Source organism: Bombina bombina, chromosome 6 (genome assembly GCF_027579735.1).
Source record: "Bombina bombina isolate aBomBom1 chromosome 6, aBomBom1.pri, whole genome shotgun sequence".
NCBI lineage: Eukaryota > Metazoa > Chordata > Amphibia > Anura > Bombinatoridae > Bombina > Bombina bombina.
The window spans coordinates 699,431,640-699,445,276 of record NC_069504.1 but is presented as its reverse complement, the minus strand read 5'-3'; the positions used below and the strand labels follow the sequence as shown (position 1 = coordinate 699,445,276).

The 13,637-nt window shown below is 37.8% G+C and overlaps 1 protein-coding gene across 1 annotated transcript in view; it reads left to right on the top strand.

The window, feature by feature from the left end:
- LOC128663475 (WW domain-binding protein 1) overlaps positions 1-13,397 on the top strand; it is an 88,597-nt gene extending 75,200 nt beyond the window's left edge. Inside the window, exons 3-4 of the mRNA XM_053717820.1 lie at positions 1,448-1,597; positions 12,439-13,397. Coding sequence (XP_053573795.1) covers positions 1,448-1,597; positions 12,439-12,959 — 671 coding nt within the window. The 3' untranslated portion in view covers positions 12,960-13,397. The remainder of the gene's footprint in view (positions 1-1,447; positions 1,598-12,438) is intronic.
- The last annotated feature ends 240 nt before the right edge of the window (positions 13,398-13,637 follow it).

The window sequence follows — 13,637 nt, the reverse complement described above, 5'->3', positions numbered from 1 at the left end:
TAAGGGGGCAGTCTACAGAGGCTTAGTTACAAGATAATCACAGAGGTAAAAAGTCTATTATTATAACTGTGTTTGTTATGCAATAGTGGGGAATGGGTAATAAAGGGATTATCTACCTTTTTAAACAATAACAATTCTGGTGTTGACTGTCCCTTTAAGTATGGTAAGTTACTTAATACAGTACTGCACCCTGTGCTACATAAATATTTTGAAGTCTGTTTTCCCTTAGTTTATAGTAAATATCAGTAAAATGAAATTATTTTTTTAAGGTTTGGTCTGTTTAAAGGGATATGAAACCCAAAAAATGTATTTTGTGATTCAGACAGAGCACATTGTTTAAAAAAAAGTTTCCAATTTAGTTCTATTATCAAATTTGCTTTGTTCCCATGATATTCTGTGTTGAAGAGATACCTAGGTAGTCATCTGGAGCACTACATGGCAGGAGACTATTGCTGTCCTCTAGTGCTCTTGCAAATAGATAGCATTCTTTCAAAACGGCTGCCATATAGTGCTCCAAAAATGGGCCAGCTCCTAAGCCTACATCCCTGCTTTTAAACAAAAGATATCAAAAGAACAAAGAAAATTTGATAAAAGAAGTAAATTAGAAAGTTGTTTAAAATTAAATGTTCTAGCTGAATTACAAAAGAAAAAACTATTTGGTTTCATATCCCTTTAAAGGGACATTAAACACTAAATAAATATTAGATAGAATGATGCATTCAAAGAAAAGATTATTCTGAGAATAACATGCAGATGTATTTTTTTAAGTTTTATTAGTTTTTTAAATATTGACGAAATAAGTGTAAAATTTAAATGTCTATAAAACAATGGGAGCTGCCATGTTGTAACTTAGGTTAACTTCTCTGCTGTGCCAATTAGGGACAGTTATAAATAGGTCACTAGAGTGTGCAGCCAATGACTGTGAGGAATATAACAGTGTTCTGCACTTCCATTTCTAACAGGAACTGAAATGCTCACAATTTCAGAATGGAATTACAGGCAAAGGGGACAAAATAAATAATGAAAGTATATTGCAGAGTTGTTTTATTATATACAATTTATCATTTTATATTACTATTTTAAAGTGTTTAATGTCCCTTTAAGCAATGTTTAGGGATTTTACACCATGAAGATGTAATTCCACATTTACTGAGTCATATTGGTGGAGTAATTGTGATTGACCTGTAATATTAGAACATTTCCCTTGGTTTATATGAGTATAGGAGTTTCACCTTTTTGTTCACAGGGAAATGCTATATAATTTATGTTCTGACACATGGTACTTCTTACTAGTAATTGTTTTATACATTAGGTGGCTGTTTTTAGGCAGCTAAAGGCCATATAAAATGTGAGTGTAAACCCTATGATTATGAAGTGATGTCTTGTATTGCATATCTCTGTATGAGGGTCTTTTAATATAGTGTTAAATTGCTGTCTACTCATACAGGGTTCTGGCTCGCCTGGACTCTGATTATAATGGCAGGATGCTGCTGCGCTTATCGTCATCGTAGGATCAAGCTTAGAAATCAGCAGGAGCAAAGGCAGAGAGAGATCAGTCTCATGGCTTATCAAGGAGTCGCTCCCTCGGCTGCAGTAGGTAATTGCCTTTCCTACCTATAATGCACAATATTTCTATGGGAAAAAAGGTGATATTACAGCCATAGAGTGGGGAGTATAAAACAATTGGGTTAAATGTAATACAATATATCCATATAAAGGCAAACCTCTCACATGATATAGAACATAAATTGTCAGCTTAAGTAAAGTAATGTCACCGTCTAGTGAACTAGAAAGTAAATATAATATATGTAAAAGAGATTATGTAGTTATTTTCTCTTCCTAATCAAGTGTATGCTATCACTGTGTGTTCCGTACAAAATAGTCTAGCGCCCTAGCCCCAACACGGCCCTGGCCGCTGGCCGCAAAGTAAGGACCAAAACACAGGACAATGATATATAAGATCTGTGGTGGTGGTTATATATGTAGGAACATGTATATATCCCATAGTTGCCTTATTTAAATATTGTTAATAAAGGCACGTAACAAAAATGAAGTTATATTATCTCTTAATGTCACTGAATAGAGTTAAACATTAGAACTACGCATTAGGTAATGTTATAGAGGGTTTATATGCGACTACATTTTTAAACTCACATTTTAGTAAATCAAAAACTTAACTTTAAACAGTATCGCTAAACAGGAAACACATAAACTTAACTAAATAGACCAGAAATAAGAACTGTGTCCTCTAGTTTTAACCCGAGACAAATCTCCTTCTACAAGCAGGTACTATATCATAATCACAGATAACGTCTATGTCAGGAATCCAGGTAAAGGCTTGACAAGGAAGGCCAAGACTATGTGAGTAATGTAAAGTTCGGGCTAGTTTGCCGATTGTATTGAATCCCAATTGCGATGCAGTGGAGAGATGTGGTGATGATCCAAAGTCATCTCTTACTTGTCGGGGACCCAATGTGGTATGATCAGTCCATGGTGTCTTCTGGATGCGTTTTTTACTGCGTTTGAGCTGATTTAGTAGTGATCGGTCAGCTGTGGTGAGTTTCAGAATTGGCGCGCCCAGGAGATTAGACGCCATTTTAGAGATCTTGCCCCTTTTCCATAGCGACAATTTGCTTGTTTGTTTTTTTGTTGTAGTATTGTTTTTTTTAGAAGGCTGTCTGTTAGATTTTAGTTGAAGTTTCCGATGGGCCCTTTGTACCGGAGGGTAAGCAAAATCATCTAGTGATTCTCGTGGTCTGTCTTCCTGTATCAACGCCTTGGTGATTGACGTCTTTTTTTAATGATATGTCATATTCCTGAATGGGATCTGTTATGCAATCGACCGGCTGGGGAAGTCCCATAGCATCTTCTGCTAAATCTCTTAAAATGTAGTCTGGTAGCGATTTGTCCATTAGAGAATGTAGCAGCTCCTCCATTCTACTAAAGATGGTGTCTAGGTGCTGTAATAGCTTCTCAACAGGCATGGTCGCTGGATATGAATATACTGTATATCTCCCCTAGCTGGAGTTTCATAGATAAGTAATGCAATTTTTTATGCTAAATCTACGCAGTCCAGTTATGGTAGTGTAACCCGGTTTCCCAGGGGGGGTTCACCTAATGTTGAGCCGCCGCTCTAGGTCTTCTGTGTCTAATCTGTGGCTCCAGTTTCATGAAAACAGCAGAGCAAAGCTGTATCAGAGCCTCACAAGGTAGGGCAATGTTATATCTTAGGATTCTTATGTAGATACTGTTATTAGGATTTGATATTCGGCGGTTTACCGAAAATTCCTCCGGAGCTCTTAAGATGTGCGTCCTTACTCGAACGCTGTTAGGACACCCGATTTTCAATTTTCTACCGTTAAAGGGGGCAGTAAACCTAGAAAATAATGTTATATAATTCTGCACATAGTGCGGAATTATATAACATTATCTTAGCCAAACTTTATGCAACATAATATTGCCGGTGAAATTTGATTTAAAAAGAGGGCTTTTCAGACCGCCGCTCTTGCTTTACTGAGTGGGTCTGGTTTTCCCCCTGAGCGCATCTGGGCAGCTGCTGTCTAGTCACAGCCCGGCCCGATCGCTCCATTACACTCAATGTAGCTCGCTCCCACTATCAGACAGAGCAGGAGCGAGCCACATTGAGTGTAATGGCGCAATCGGGCCGGGCTGTGACTAGACAGGTGCCCAGATGTGCTCAGGGGGAAAACCAGACCCACTCAGTAGAGCAAGAGCGGCGGTCTGAAAAACATTCTTTTTTTATTAAAGAAACACAGGTACAAGTAGATATATATCAGCATTTACAAGGCATAGTTATAAGACATTAAAGAAATGCTACATATTAAACATCCGTATATTAACATTTGTGGTCTAGTTGCTATTGAGCGTTACAGAAGAAGGTGGTATATTGCTCAAAGGTATATATGGACTATGCAAATCTGAATACAAAGGAATGAGACTGTATAAAAGAGATCTTAACATTGAGAGGTACATAAAGGACTAGTCGAGTACCATTTTATACTAAACCTGTGCCTCTTAATTTTTTTTTTATATTAACTAAGAACAGAACAAAACATACAACAAAACATACAACAAAACATAAAACAAAACGTAAAACCAAATATTAACACTGGTGGTATGCCCAAAAGCATATACTAATTCTCGTTGCAGTGGGTATAACAGGTAATATGCAGCTTTATAGAAGATGGAATATATGTATATGTGGTGCTCACAAAGAAACCAAGTTACATTCAGTTGTGCATATATATATATATATACGCACACACACATACATATACATACATGCCCACACATACAAGTCGTTGTAGATGAAACCAATAAAGTGAAACAGCAGGCTTTTATAATATGAGATGAGTTAAGCCAAGGCATGAAATACCAGTTGCATCATTCAATATGAAGAGAGAGGCAGCACTGAAAGATAATTGGCAGGAATGTTTAAGTAATGCTACTAATGTCAAGGCTATACTGTGGAAACAGACTGGGCAATCCCAGTATATTAAACACAAGTGATGCTTGAGACTGCAAATAATTCTAATAAGTAAAACAGCATGCTTCTGCATATAGAGTAAACTGAAGTATATCAGAAAATACAAATTGCATCCTACAATGTAAAAAAAAAAAAAAAGAGGCAGGATTGAGAAATCATTAACAAAATCTATAAGCAATAATACCAATGTCTAGGTTATACTGTGGATACAAATCAGGGGTTTTCAGCACTGGGCAACCTCAATATGTTAACTCTAAAGTATGTAACTAAGAAAGGGAAACCATATTTTCCTACATATACACATAGAAAGCAAAATGAGGTATCAGAGTATAAAATGCAAATTGTTTCATTCAATGTGATGACTGAGACAGCATTGATAGGGAGTAAACAAAATATACATTGCTGAATACTTGCTGTTGAATATTCAAAAGAAAAAAAAAGGATTGCAGGCATATTTTTTATCAAGGTTGTAAGCAACCTGTCATAAGTCATAAGTAAATGATGGTGCACTGCCATCTCTTTAAAGCAGTCCATTATGGAAGTCCCAAACATGAGGGGGGTGAATTAAGGACCCTGATGTGTTCACCTCTGTTGCCACCCATTTTAAATTTGAACATTTGGGAAAATTCTAGCCTGGCAAATTTCCAAGCAATTGATCATGTTCCTTTCTCCAAGAGAGGTGGGGACAGAGAACATTATTTAAGCAAAAAGGAGGTTAGATGGATTTTTCATCTCAATACTAGGACCCCTCTTGGCTTGAATGTTGAAGCCGATGTCAATCTCTTTGTTTAAATAAACACAAAAATTTTTTTGGTTTTTGTGTACTATAGCAATTAAGCCAATATTTGAATTGAAATTAAAATTAAATTTGAATTTGAGTTATAATTAAATAATAGTATCAACAACAATATATGATACCTCATTTGCCCCTTCTTTCATCTGTTACTGTTCACTAAATTATAAGAATTATAAAAATTAATAATTAAAAATTAAATATTATAAATCATGAATTAGAAACTATGTATATATAATAATAATTGTTTGTAATTTTTCTTGAGATTGAATCGATTATCTACTTTGCTCCCCTTTCATGTTTTGTTATTTTTGCTGTTTTTTGTTGTTTTTGATTGTTTATATAAGTATAAACTTGTATTGTTGTGTGTGCAAACCTTCCTGTGTCCTGTACATTACAGTCTATGAATTAGGGATTAATTGTTTAAGGCTTTATGAATTACTAAGTTGGACACATATGATGTTAATTGCCTAATTATATGCCCCTTTAAATAGACTATAGGCAGTTTCTTATGCTAAGCAGTGATCAAGTGCGGTGGACCCGCATGAAACGCGTCTGCTGTTACTGCCTTTATGTGACCACTACTTGATTTGGGTGGAGGTCATTTCTAGCTATTGTCCGCTCTTTGTTTTTAGTGCACAGTGCTTTGAATAAAGAAATCTTTTGAATTTACTTACCACTGTTTGGAGCGTCTTCCTAGTTAGCCGGAACTGTCTTTCTCAGGGGTGAATTAATACCCTATCTCTGCAAAGGATATCATCCAACTCCTACATGAGCAGGGAGAGGATGAACACTGCAATCAAAGCATGAGTGAACAGGACATAAACTGCTCCAAGTGTGGAATGAGAAATATATTGCAGCTGTCCCTGAAAAGGGCCTGCAGAGCTTTACATCTTTTCTATCCAGACAGTCTGCCCACGTGTTGCTCCACTGAAATGGTCTTGTAAGTTTATAACACTGAGGGTTCCTCTGAGAGCAGCCAGCTGCTAGTAGCTCCGGAGCTGACATCAGTAAATCAAATAGGCACAAATCTGTTATGTTTAAACTGACCTCAGGGCATGTTTCTGTAGTCTTAGGTGGGAGTCTCAGTGATCCAAGAGATATATCCTCTGAGCAGCCGTTATGAGAGTCCAATATGAGAACAGTTAGATTGTCAGCATACTTCACATAGCCATGCTGTATTGGGTACTCAGTAATAGAATTTTCCTTGTGATCTTCACACATGGTCATTATCGGTTTGGTGCCTTTCACAACTCCCTAAACTTCCTGGCATAACTCTGATCAGGCAGATAGCAATCTGTCCAGTGAAGGTGTAAACAGCATGGTCAGTTCCTGGATGAGGTTATCTTTGCACATCAGCATGTTGAATCCTACTTTGCATCCAGGATTGTAGGAGGCCTCAGCTGCTGTTTATAAGATGGTGTAGGCAGTTTTACTGCTGTCTCTTCTCAGGGGCAAGGGCATGATGTAGGGGCCCTTCACGCATCAGGTTTCAGCTGCAGCAAGTGCCCGCATAAATTAGGATGCCTGCTCAGCAAGAAAAGTAGCGTGGGTTAGCTGGTGGCAGCGATTAATTGCTTTTTTTAAGAGCTGTTCTGCAGAGCTCTTTCTTCTTGCTGCCACCTGGTTGCTCCGCCCACCGGAAGTCCCAACCCTCTTTTTTTTAATCAGATTTCACCGGCAATATTATGTTGCATAAAGTTTGGCTAAGATAATGTTATACAATTTTGCACTATGTGCAGAATTATATAACATTATTTTCTAGGTTTACTGCCCCTTTAAGGACCAGGGCTATTTTTACATTTCTGCGGTGTTTGTGTTTAGCTGTAATTTTCCTCTTACTCATTTATTGTACCCACACATGTTATATACCGTTTTTCTTGCCATTAAATGGAATTTCTAAAGATACCGTTATTTTCATCATATCATATAATTTACTATAATTTCTTTTTATAAAACATGATGAAAAAATGGAAAAAAACACACTTTCTCTAATTTTGACCCCCAAAATCTGTTACACATCTACAACCACCAAAAACACCCATGCTAAATAGTTTCAAAATTTTATCCTGAGTTTAGAAATACCCAATGTTTACATGTTCTTTGCTTTTTTTTCAAGTTATAGGGCAATAAGTACAAGTAGTACGTTGCTATTTCCAAACCATTTCCCCCCCCAAAATTAGCGATAGTTACATTGTAACACTGATATCTGTCAGGAATCCCTGAATATCCCATCACATGTATATATTTTTTTTTTAGTAGACAGCCAAAAGTATTGATCTAGGCCCATTTTGGTATATTTCATGCCACCATTTCACCGCCAAATGCGATCAAATTATTTACAAACAGTGCAATCATGGCACAAATGGTTGTAAATGCTTCTCTGGGATCCCCTTTGCTCAGAAATAGCAGACATATATGGCTTTGGCATTGCTTTTTGGTAATTGGAATAGCCAATAGAATGCAAGCTCAATCCTATTGGCTGATTGGATCAGCCAATAGGATTGAAGCTCAATCCTATTGGCTGATTGCATCAGCCAATAGGATTTTTCACCTTTAATTCCGATTGGCTGATAGAATTCTATCAGCCAATCGGAATTCAAGGGACACCATCTTGGATGACGTCACTTAAAAGAACCTTCATTCTGCAAGAAGACTTCGATTGAAGAGGATGCTCCGCGCCGGATGTCTTGAAGATGGAGCCGCGCCGGATGGATGAAGATAGAAGATGCTGCTTGGATGAAGACTTCGCCGCCTGGATGAAGACTTCGGCCAGCTACAATGAGGACTTCTGCCGCTTGTTGAGGATGGATGTCGGGTCTTCAAAAACTGTAAGTGGATCTTCGGGGGTTAGTGTTAGGCTTTTTTAAGGGTTTATTGGGTGGGTTTTATTTTTAGATTAGGGGTTTGGGCACTTGAAAAAGAGCTAAATGCCCTTTTAAGGGCAATGCCCATCCTTTTCAGGGCAATGGTGAGCTTAGGTTTTCTTAGTTAGGATTTTATTTGGGGGGTTGGTTGTGTGGGTGGTAGGTTTTACTGTTGGGGGGTTGTTTGTATTTTTTTTTACAGGTAAAAGAGCTGATTTCTTTGGGGCAATGCCCCGCAAAAGGCCCCTTTAAGGGCTATTGATAGTTTAGTTTAGGCTAGGGTTTTTTTTTTTATTGGGGGGGGGCTTTTTTTTATTTTGATAGGGCTATTAGATTAGGTGTAATTAGTTTAAATATGTGATAATTTATTTTTTTTATTTTGTGTAATTTAGTGTTATTTTTTTTTGTAATTTATGTAATTGTATTTAATTTAGGTAATTGATTTAATTGTAGTGTAAGGTTAGGTGTTAGTGTAAGACAGGTTAGGTTTTATAACTAGTCTACCTAGTTAAAATAAATACAATCTTGCCTGTAAAATAAAAATAAACCCCAAGCTAGCTACAATGTAACTATTAGTTATATTGTAGCTAGCTTTGGGTTTATTTTATAGGTAAGTATTTAGTTTTAAATAGGAATTATTTAGGTAATGATAGTAGGTTTTATTTAGATTTATTTTAATTATATTTAAGTTAGGGGGTGTCAGTGTTAGACTTAGGTTTAGGGGTTAATAAATTTAGTATAGTGGCGGCGACATTGGGGGTGGCAGATTAGGGGTTAATAAATGTAGGTAAGGGGCGGCAGATTAGGAGTTAATAATATTTAACTAGTGTTTGCGATGCGGGAGTGTGGCGGTTTAGGGGTTAATATGTTATAGTGGCGGCGATGTCCAGAGCGGCAGATTAGGGGTTAATAATTTTATTTTAGTGTTTGCAATGCGGGAGGGCCTCGGTTTAGGGGTTAATAGGTAGTTTATGGGTGTTAGTGTACTTTTTAGCACTTTAGTTATGAGTTTTATGCTACAGATTTGTAACGTAAAACCCATAACTACTGACTTTCAGTTTACGGTATGGATCTTGTAGTTATAGGCTGTACTGCTCACTTTTTGGCCTCCCAGGCAGACTCGTAATACCGGCGCTGTGGAAGGTCCATTGAAAAAGGACTTTTTTAAAGCTGCAGTAATTACGTTGCGTTACGGCCAAAAAAGTGTGCGGTGCAGCTAAACCTGCAAGACTCGTAACACCAGCGGTAGTGAAAAAGAGCCTTAAAGGGACACTGAACCCAAATTTTTTCTTTCGTGATTCAGATAGAGCATGCAATTTTAAGCAACTTTCTAATTTACTCCTATTATCAATTTTTCTTCGTTCACTTGCTATCTTTATTTGAAAAGGAAGGCATCTAAGCTTCTTTTTTGGTTCAGCACTATGGACAGCACTTTTTTATTGGTAGATGAATTTATCCACCAATCAGCAAGAATAACCCAGGTTATTCACCAAAAATAGGCCGGCATCTAAACGTACATTCTTGCATTTCAAATAAAAATACCAAGAGAATGAAGAAAATTTGATAATAGGAGTAAATTAGAAAGTTGCTTAAAATTGCATGCTCTGTCTGAATCACAAAATAAAAAATTTGGGTTTAGTGTCCCTTTAACGCTGCTTTTTCACCCATACCGCAAAATCCGTAATCTAGCCGATAGGTATTTTAGAATAATTAAGGATGCTAACAAATATCCTACTTTATATGTTGAATATTAGGGCAACAAAGGTATGGTTATGGGATAATAGTGTTGTCATGTATTCATATTAGCATTGCTCTGTGCACTGTAAGAAGTGCTATTCACTTGTGCACAGGTGCGTTCCTCTTCTTTGGTGCAACTCAATACCTAAAAATGACTTCAGCTTATAAATCACCTTCTCTGGTAACAGTTATACTCCAGCTTCTGTCCAGCTGCAAGTTGGTAATGTTATACTTTGCTTTAATCTTATGAGATTTCAAACTAAACATCCTTAACCCCTTAGTGACCAGAGCACTTTTCCATTTGTTGACCATTTGGGACCAGGGCTATTTTTACATTTCTGCAGTGTTTGTGTTTAGCTGTAATTTCCCTCCCTGAATATCCCTTCACATGTATATTTTTTTTTTTAGTAGACAACACAAAGTATTGATCTAGGCCCATTTTGGTATATTTCATGCCACGATTTCACTGCCAAATGGGATCAAATAAAACAAATCATTCATTTTTTCAGAAACTTTAGGTTTTTCACTGAAATTATTTACAAACTGTTAGTGCAATCATGGCACAAATGGTTGTAAATGCTTCTCTGTGATTCCCTTTGTTCAGAAATAGCAGACATATATGGCTTTGGCATTGCTTTTTGGTAATTAGAAGGCTGCTAAATGCCGCTGCGCACAACACTTGTATTATGCCCAGCAGTAAAGGGGTTAATTAGGTAGCTTGTAGTTTTAATTTTAGCTTTAGTGTAGAGATCAGCCTCCCACCTGACACATCCCACCCCCTGATCCCTCCCTGACCCCACTCAAACAGCTCTCTTCCCTCCCCCACCTCCCCCCAACAATGGCTTCTTTTAGAAAAAAAAATCCCAATTTTCTGTAGTGTAGCTGCTCCCCCTTAACACCCTCTCCCCCTCCCCGATCCCTGAACAAACATTAATTTCCCTCTCCCTCAGCTTAATATAGTGTGTGTGTGTGCACATCCCCCGCACGCTCCAGATGACTTGTGCGCACTGCAGGGACAGGATCAGGAAGTCACTCCAACGTTGGGCCGCCCACCCGCCTCCCTGCTACGGCTCCCACCCACCAACGATCTGCACCATCCCTGGCCGATGCAGAGAGGGCCACAGAGTGGCTCTCTGCATCAATGGCTAAAAAAAGGTATTGCAGTGATGCCTCAATATCGAGGCATCACTGCAATACCTTGAAAGTGACTGGAAGCGATCACAATCGCTTCCACCGCTTGAAACCCCAGAGTCGTGTCAGGCACGTCCTTGGTCGTTAACTGACACCCATTGGAAGACGTGCCTGACACGTCCTTGGTCTTTAAGGGGTTAAACTGAATAACATGAACATGGGAAATAACATGACTGTGCCTGCACATGCCAGGTGCATGCTCCCAGTGGGGTGTGAATACTTTCACTTTCAAGTGCTTTAACATCTGGGTATTTCATGACCTTTTAAATCTTAAAGCTTTTAGAAATGATTTCTATTCCTCTAAAATGTATGCACCACAACTTGCTGCACTCAAGCTCACAGTGTTTACACTTTAAGAGAGTGGAAAATGCCTCAAGTAAAGGTGATTTTGGTTTCTTTGTGGTGGGAGGGGGGGGGGGGGTGCAGAGGTATTAAATCTAAAGGGCTATTATTGTTAAAAAAACACTAGGGCCTATACAATGCATAACCCATAGTTAAAGGATTACTTTCTGTTATAATTTTTAAGCTAAACAACTAACATATTAAAGTTAATAAACATTAATTAAAACCTTCTGACCTATATTTTCTCCAAAACGAAGTTTCATAACGTTCTAAAAGTTATATCTTTTATTCACTGATGATGTCACGTTATCCTGCCCACTATTTTCAGCACTGAGTGTTCAAAATACTTAAACCAATAACTTTGTGTTTAAAGCGCCATTTTGAAACCTAGGTATTGTAAACGGATTGGTACAGAGCAAAGGATACCCACGGAGTGGGTTTGGAAAACAATTAAATTTGCAGACAAGATTTCTGATATACGGTAGAGATATGTTAATGAAATGCTATTGATAAAAAGCGTATTTGGGGTAGTTAGTTAGTAACAGGCATAGAAAATATTTACTTACAGTGGCCCTTTAACGTATCGCTGGGAACCACAGAGTACTGCTGATAACAAACAGACATGGTTGCTGACCTAGTCAGTTGCTGTAGTTGTACAACCCAACTGTGTCTGCGGCAGTTTCAACACAAAGATTTACAGGGTCACTTGGGTTAAAATGATGTACTCTTACAAATTAGAGCATGTAATGTTTCCACTATAAAATATTGAGAACAACTATTTTTCAAACTATAGCAATAAATAAATGTTTAAAGTAAAAAAAAATCATAAAAGATCACCTCTTAGTTAATGAGTCTATTCATTTAAGTTGGTTGGTTTATAAATGTTTTTCTAGCAGTTTGGTTTACAGTTCCTGTGTATTCCATTAAAAGTTCTGCCTATTGCATGGAGCCTGAAATCATGTTACATCTGTGTCTCTGACTTTCCTATATTATCCCAACAGAGATGTGGTCAAACTGTAAACTGCCTTCCTATGATGAGGTGACACAGGAACCTCCTACACCACCACCACCATATCATGAGATTTTGAGGGAACCTGCAACTAATGTGAATTCTGCTCCATGTTCATCCAATTTGGACAGTGCACTACCAGAGCAGAGGGAGAACTTAACAGAGACACTGGGATCCAGTGTGGTGTCAGAAGAAACTGTGCAAGCACATACCACAGCCGAATCTCTACTACATTACGACAGGAATCTTGAGGAGAAAAAGGGAAATGCTTCAGAGCGCAGACGCCATGTTACAGGGGATTCTGGGATAGAACTTTGTGAGCAGGAAGAAGAGGCAGTATGCCTGGGTGAAGGTACAAGGAGAATTCAGGTTTGGGAGCAGAACAGAGAGCGTTTAGGCTTGTGCAGAGGAGAATCTCTAGGAGAGGAGTTGCAGCCGGCATGTATAGTGGAAGAGACAGGGAGTGCAGGAAAGTTTGATTATAAAGAAGAGGAAAACAACGTGATCCTGTAGAGAGGAATCATTAGGGGCAGAAAGCTGAAGATTGACATTTTAATAAATAGAATAGGAATCTCTAAACAAATAGCATTCATATTAATTAAACAGGACAGTGAGCCAGTGTAGTGTCCTGTTTAAATACTTTTTGGGAAGGCAATCATTTGGCCAGTAGTCTACAAGGGCTTTTACTCCAGGGGTAACCAGAGGTATAGCCAACCCTGTTAAACCCCTTTACCCTGGCACTGTATTCTTGCACTGACGGCATTCACTTACAAAGCTTTTGCACTTTGTTTTTGTAAATTTATATTTGGATTTTTTTCTATTATATATATATTTAGAGTTTTGCTACAACATATAGAAAACCATTAATGTTTTTCACATGATCTTCTGCACTGTGGAAAATATCCATTCATCAGAAGGGAATATGCAGAAATAAATACTATTTGTCATTGATGTCTTTGTTTCTATTATTTTGTAGACTATGTTTCACAGGAAAACATTTGTCACCTGTCAACAACAGAAATGACTAATTCTACAAATTGCATTAATCCTGTTTTTTCAATCTAGATCTGTGCACATGTTCAGATAAAAAGAAGAAAACAGCTGAATTGTTTCATTCATTGTTACACTATTCAGAACTAAATATCAAACATGATCTTCTGTACTGAATAAATATGAGGCCAGCACGAAATG